The 7713-nt window shown below is 46.4% G+C and overlaps 1 protein-coding gene across 2 annotated transcripts in view; it reads left to right on the forward strand.

The window, feature by feature from the left end:
- Positions 1 to 4459, forward strand: part of LOC108791309 — a 25013-nt gene extending 20554 nt beyond the window's left edge. For both annotated transcript variants that reach the window (XM_018561767.1, XM_018561757.1), the window contains 2 exons: positions 1522 to 1663; positions 4281 to 4459. In XM_018561767.1, the coding sequence (XP_018417269.1) occupies positions 1522 to 1663; positions 4281 to 4355 (217 nt within the window). In that variant the 3' untranslated portion in view covers positions 4356 to 4459. The remainder of the gene's footprint in view (positions 1 to 1521; positions 1664 to 4280) is intronic.
- Positions 4460 to 7713: the final 3254 nt, after the last annotated feature.

Genomic DNA, 7713 nt, shown 5'->3' on the forward strand with positions numbered 1-7713 from the left:
GTACTTGAACTTGATACCGGAAAATTGGTATCGGTGCATCCCTAATTTTAATGCAAGGATGAGAGGGAAGTGCCGGACATATTCAGTAAACTTCATTATATTTTCACATTAGAATATTTTTGTATTTTTACATTTAGTCCTCATTGAAAGGTGACGGATTTTCGATGCAATGGTTACATCGTGTTATTAGGCCCCAGTGAGGGATTCACATGACAGCCTCTCCGATGGGCCTTAATCTCTATAAGGGGATTAATGGTATGAATGAGGGCTGTGCATAGAAAGTGTTGACTCCACGCTTTACTATAGAGCACCAGAGCCGTCCTACAGACCACACGTGGGTCATGTGATCACTGGCCGGGCAATGTCATTCTTTGTGTGGATGGCTCGCATGGCTTAGTAGTCATAGGGCAGTTTCCATACTTGTCACAGAAATATTATCGAGAAAAGAACGTTTTATACAAAAAAAAAAGAATAAAAATATTCGCCTGTTACATGTGTTCCAGAAAATCTTCATCACAATGTGTACAGCCGCCTTGTTGTCGCCTTAAAGCAGCCTTCTGCTCCAGCTGGGGCATGCTACACACCAATCTCAATGGGAGGGCTGGGTGTCACTTTAAAGAAGGGGGGGGGCAACTCTGGCCCTCCAGCTGTTGTGGAACTAAAAGTCCGATGAGACATTGCAAAACCGACAGCCACAGGCATGGCTCCCAGCGGCAGAGGCTTGATTGGATTTATAGTTAACCCTGTTGCTGCCACCAACATATGTCATACATATGTCGGACCCCATTAAATATACTCCCGCCGGCTTTAGCTGCGAGGACTCTATGCATTTGAAAAGTTGACTGTCGGCTTTGCAATGGAAGCGATTCCGGTGGCTCAGCTGCCGTCAGATCCCTTCCCGGGGCTGCAGAAGCCACGCAATAAGCTATTGGATCTGGAATTCTCCACCCGCCACTGCACATAAGCTAAGGGGTGGGATGGTGTGATGTCATCCGACCTTATATGGCCAAATGGCTGTATTTGGTTAATGACATTGACCTAATATGGCCATATAAAGTCAATGAAATCAACACAAGCATTCCGTCCCTTTATGTGCAGCTGTGGGACAGGATATAACCCGGCCTGCAGCTGATTGGGCAGGTAGCCCCATGTGCCTTCCAGGTCTGGCCCAAACCTGAGCTTATGCCTATTCACCCCATAACCACAATATAAGGGAGCACTACAATGACAAGCACTGTATGGGAGCACTTCACCCTTTTTGTGGAGTCCCGGGTCTCTTAGAATTCTAGTAACACCCTTGTAAGGAAAAAGAGTCATAAACATAGGAAAGCAGAACAACCAAGTGGGCGTAATGAGATACAAAAGATGTCCCCGCCCCCTCATTACATAATGTCGATTGATCACATTTGTTTTGCTATAAACGTGACTTGACCTTCAGTCCTGACCTTGATTATCCTGTGACTGCTGACATGATGAATGGGATACATTTTATAACACGGACATGACTTTGCTGTGTTTCAGGCTGGAGACAAGCTGCAGCAGCGTCAATGACCTGATGGTTGATTCCGGTAAGGCGAGTGACGTGTCGGTGTGCAGCTGGCCGATGGAACCCATTCACTGGACTCCCTTCCCCATCCTGCACCAGCTGTCTCTACAGTCTCCAGTGAGTGGAGCCGCCTAGGGGGTCATGCTTGGTAGTTACTGGAAGTGTAGCCTGAAAATGCTGCAGAAGGGTAAAAACCATCTCTGGCCTTATGTCTAAGGCAGCACATTGCAGTATTATTCCTTCCTTCTAGTGAACCTGTGCTTTGCCCACGCAAGACAAAATAACAGGTTATCTTTAAAACAAATCTTCTCCCTGGCACTGTAAGGGTTAAGCAGTGGCATCACAAGGGTTACCATTGGAGGGGTGACACCAAAATTACTTAGTCATTTTGGTGTCACCCCCCTCTGAAAAGTCGGGCGCTAGGTCATGGACCGAACGCCCGACAGTATCAGGAGAGAGGTGGGGACCCGGCGCATACCTTATCCCTCTGGGTGGCTGTCTCCTCTCTCTGCCGGCGTCCATCACCAAGATGGCCGCCGACAGGTATCAGAATACTGCCGCGCGTGCGTCTCGACGGGGTGACACTCGGACACCGCTCCGGGTATCACCCAGCCTCGGGACGCCCCTGGGGTTAAGTGCTTGTTTTCTCCAGGAAGCTAAAATAACAAAAGTTATACTCACACGATCCATTCTCCCGGCTTGCTCTTAGACCGGTCCCTTCAGCCTCACTCCCCCTCTGCTTCAGCGGTCTAAGGTCCAGTGAGTCATCCTGGTGCATAGAACATGAGGACACAGACAGACATACCATCACTGGAGCAGTGTAGGAGCCAGCCGGGATTACAGTTCAGCTGAGTCTAAAGCTGGCCACACACCTATAGATGATCAGCAGACTTTCTAGGGTCAAAGTGCAACAGATTCCTCCATATACGCTAAACTGTGTGGATGGAGGAATCTCCCGCTGGCCCAAGCTTCACTATCTTGCTAGTCGGCCCCGCTGGCTCTGAAAACACCTGAACAATGCCGGCATCCAATCAGATTGTTCAGGTATTTTGAGAGCCAACAGAACCGACTAGCAATCTACTTAAGCTTGGCCCTGCAGGAGATTCCTCCATCCACACAGTGTAGCGTAGATGGAGGAATCTGTTGCACTTTGACCCAAGAAAGTCTGCAGATAATCTATAGGTGTATGGCCAGCTTAACTTTGTTATTTTTGCACCGAGACAAAACCAGCACTTAACCCTTACAGTGGGGCTACCCCTTCCCCACACTTCAAGGGTTAAGACTTGATTTGCCCAGAGTTCTGTTTAAAGCAAACACGTAGTGGTTTTGTATACATTTTCCTTTATTATGTCTTGGGCTTTTCTAGGCGGGGGAAATATTTATCCAAACTTTTGCTGCCAGCACTTCCTGTATCTCCTTTGTTGTAAATAGTCTGTTGATACAGTTCAATAGCTCAAGATAGAAATCTACACACACACACACACACACACACACACACACAGTGACATACAATTTAATGGAAATGCAAAGCAGGTTAGGTGATTAAATACAGAACAGAAGGAAGTCAATTGCAGGTCAAATGCACCGAAAAGTCTCAGAAGAATCTTAATTTGATGTCACATGCAAACTGCCTGCACCCCTAAACAGGCTCCATTTGCCCATCAATGCGAGCCCAAAGCCCATCAGCACAGACCCTAAGGGCCCATCCAAGGTTTCCAAGCAGTGAGAGTTTCTGTATGAGATCTATTACTGCTATACTCTCCTAAGCTAACCCATAATGCTCTGGGAATCCTTTGTCATGTATGTTCATTTGTAAAACACAGAGAGCATACAGCACATGGGCAGAACGTCTAGCTGTAGGAAAGGGTGCAATTAGCAGTGAGTTGATTATACAAGGTGTTGGAAATCCTGTGCGCTTTGATAAATGCTTCCAACACTACAACAGTCATTACTGTTTTCTAGTCGTGCCAACATAGCTCAGGCGTGGTTAGCGGCACAGTAGTGTAACAATCGCCATAGCGACCCAAGCGGCCTCTATGGGGCACAGGAGGGCCCGGCCAGGACATCCCTGATGCTGTGCGGGCCACCTAGGTCGCTATGGCATCTCATGCTGCTGGCTGTCACTGGCGGCTATAAAGAGGAACGCGCCGCTGTTCAGATCACTGACAGTGATCTGTGAAGCAGTGTGTTCCTCTCCACAGCTGAGTCAGTGAGAGCCAGCATTGGCGGTGGAGGAGGCTGGACCGGGAAGTGGAGGAGGCGGGGCCCGGGGTTGGCAGCAGAGGAGGCGGGCCCCAGTGATGGAGGAGGGGGTGGGGCCCATCAGCAACCATGGAGGAAGAGGAGGCGGACAGGTAAGGAGTGTGACCAGCCCACCTGAGACGCTTCAGAGCAGGGTCACCCACAGGTGGGCTGTGTGGGATCTCGAGTGGGCTCTGCAAGGGGTGTAACTAGAAATCACAGGGCCCAATACAAAATGTTGCTGTGATTTCTAGTTACACCCCTGACCGGGCACAAGGACTGTCACATGGAGGGGAGGGTGCCACTTCATGAATCTTGTCAACACTTGCTGGTAACTTTGTGGGGTAAGTATAGGCAGGAGAAGGTGCTTTGGGCAGGGTGATTGGGGAGACTTACTTTAAATCAGCACACTGGTTGTTCTAAGCTACCCACTCTGTATAACTGCAAACAATGCCATAAGGCAGCTGGACTGACCTGTTCTATTTCATTCCAGTTCCACGCTCGCAGGCCCCACTCTTATTTTGAAGGAATGGAGCTGGTCAACACAGAGCGGAGCTGGACTGCATGACTGAGATGGTTTTTTTTTTGCAAAGGGCTCCTGAGAACATCTAACAAGGACGCTGATAGCGGCGCATATATAATGACCACTTTCCTCACACTGTGCCGACTCTGCAACAATGCTGGGTACAAAGACAGAAGACTTCAGAAGTACTGGGAGCAGCTGAGGTCATGTCAATGGACTGTACGAGATCCAGAACTGTACAGACAATACCAGGACTCACAAGTGAGGGTGGGGGTGGGGGGGGAGGAACACTGGATGAATTATGTTCTGCGTGTAGCACTTATTGTGGTGTCCATCATGTGATTGCTCAAACACTCATATTGACTGTGACGGACTGATGTACCATGTCACGACCATACCGTGAATTCATTGAACATTCTTGCAATAGATAAAACAATTAAGATAACACTGATACAGAAGCGTTGTTTGGTACTTGCGTACAGGCCAGCCGCGCATATCATCATGGAAAGTTTAGAGCTGGATCAGGTTTGTTAATTCTTGCAAATTTAGAACAGCCGCTATTGCCAAAATGTTTATGGAGGTAGATCTGTCCTATAGTAAACATATGCTACAGATTCTCCCAGGCTCTAGGAGCTTGTCAGAGGAAGCCTGCCATGAGACAAATACAGGGGCTGCCATTGCTGACTACCAGAAGTTACTAGTTCTCTGGGTGATGCAGTTTCCAGTGCTCACTACGATGGAGTATAGAACATCAAAACTCATCTGCATACTTTTTATGGGTCAGTGACTCCGTGTTATGACCAGATGATTAGCATATAAACCAGGCAAGCAGCATCTTCTGCGTTAACAATGGCAGCCCAAGTAGGGTGGGCCCACCTCTAAATTGTTGGTGTTTCCAGTGAAGGGTACTGCTAATGTTACAGCACACAAAGATGTTTTAATGTCCTATTATCGTCTTGCAGTTTTCAGTTGACATGCCGGTCAGGGTACATTCAGCAATTCAGTGTCTCTAGACTCCTAGTCACGTTTCACAAAAGCACAGCGATTTGGGTTTTATATGCAATAAAGAAGGAATACAGTAAGAGTAAGGATGTTAAACATGAAAATCAAAAAAGTAAGTACTAGGCCGTTTCTATTAAGTGTAGCGTGAGAAAGAAGAGTGACATTGACATTTGACCCTTAGAAATTGCATCCAGGGTCCGTTAACCATTTGCTCCAGTCATAGTCAAGTGACCGTGCCTCAAAACAGCTCCATAAAGACATGGCTGGATGAGTTTGGTGTGGAGGAACCCAAGTGGCCTGCAGAGCCCTGACCTCAACCCTACTGAACACCTTTGGGATGAACTAGAATGCCTATTCCTAGCCAGGTCTTCTGATCCAACATCTGTACCTGACCTCACAAATGCTCTTTTGGCTGAATGACCTCAAATTCCAACATACAGTCCAAAATCATGTGGAAACCCTTCCCAGAAGAGAGAATGCTGTTCTAGCCACAAAGGGGGGGAGGAGGGGTGGTGTGGAGGTTGGGAGGGGTGGTGGGGTGGAGGTTGGGAGGGGGAGGGCAACTCCATATTAACTCCTTTTAGAATGAGATGTCCAACAAGCTCATATAGGTGTGATGGTCAGGTGTCCACCAGTAATTGGTGATGTAGTGCATCACTCTTATGACAGATCTACTGCCTGAGAACATCGTTTCCTACACAATCATTACTGCGTTTCCAATAATCTTTCCAAATATGGTTCTTCCCTGCAATCAAAAATTAAATTCCTTCACCCAGATCATCGACACTACTGATGACACAGCAGATCAATTCAATATGCTTGACACAGTGTGGTAGTCCCGAAAGCTGGTTTCCTGAGAGACACAGAAGCTGCCATTGCTTTCTTCACTAACTTGGCTGCTTATTGACCAGTAGACCCTAAAGCCTATGCTGTTCAGTGGGCGAAGTGCCTAGCTCCAAGAAGGGTGCTCTATCAAACAAAATAATTAGTCGTGAGGAACACATTTGTGAACCCTTAGGATCCTACAATGTGATCTGACATTTACCCAAGTCAAATTAATATACATTATATATTTCTATACATACACATTTTACATGTCTACAGCATTACTGGACAGATTTGGTGATTACAGATACAAAATGTCATCATCTGTGAGGCTCAAGACTGATGCCTTAGGGCTTTCACAGCTTGTGCGTTTTGAGGTACTGATTGTTGTATGAGGAAATTCTACAGGAAATGCCAGGACATTTAATCCAAATGTAAAGAAGTTAATAAACAGAGAAGCCCAAATAGAACAAATTATATAGTAAGGAATGGCTTACCTGGCAGTCCTGAACTCAAAACCATCGAAGTGCTGTAGAATGATCTGAAGCCATTCAAACACAACATCCAAAGATATCACCTGAAAACCTGGAGCAAAACACATTGCAATGACTGTAAAAGTCTTACTGGGACCTACAGAAATGCTTCCACTATTAAATATAAGCGTCTGTGTAACCCCCATGTAAGATGTGGGAGACCTTCTGATTAAAGTGGTTCAGAGGAAGGATTTTCTACATGTTCACATTTTTCCCCCCAAACTGCTTATCCAGTCCGGAGAAGATTCAACAGGATACAGATTATCTACTAGATTTTATTTCTCAAGAATGGAATGATTATCCTGCAAACGTGTGTGTATGTATGTGTAATTATATATATATATTTACACACACACACACACTGTATATAACAATACTATGTAGCAACTTCTGCACAGACGCCACAGAATTCCAGTGCTCTCCACTCTGCTCATTCACATTGGTGACCTCTTGTACCAATTTGCTTTTCGTTCTCATCCATTGAGGGACACAGGAATTCAGACACAGTCGGGTTTTACTGTCACATACAGAAGTATACAGATTGGATACAGGCAAACAGAAAAAATTGTAAGGCAACCCCCAAAATAACTCCAGCCAGCTTGCCTGTTTTTTGTTTGTTAGTGTCCTAGGAGAACAGATGTCTTCGTTCAGCTGTGCTAGGAAATGTCGGCTCAATGTTTGCTAGCCCTATTTTCTTCACTTGTGTTTGCGGGTTTCCTCCACTATTAACTTCAATCAGCATTCCCTGCTACATCACTGCTTGAGCTGGTCCCAAGCTATCTGAATCAGTCTTTTCTCAGCATGACTTTGGAGTACCATACCCAGACCTTGCTGTACCGAATGTGCAGGACTAGCTTATGTGACCTTCTGGCACTGGGCTCTGTGCTGTGATGCTTTCCAGACCTGAGTTGGTAAATATCAGCTATGGAGCACGTGTTCTAGATCCAGAGCTGTAGCACAGCACCACTCATGAACCTGTCTGAAGACTCATTTGTGAATAGGGCCATTCGGGCTGCAGAATTGGAAGCTTCCCAAGCTTTACA

This window comes from Nanorana parkeri, unplaced genomic scaffold (genome assembly GCF_000935625.1).
Source record: "Nanorana parkeri isolate BGI_ZX_2015 unplaced genomic scaffold, ASM93562v1 scaffold19, whole genome shotgun sequence".
Lineage (NCBI taxonomy): Eukaryota > Metazoa > Chordata > Amphibia > Anura > Dicroglossidae > Nanorana > Nanorana parkeri.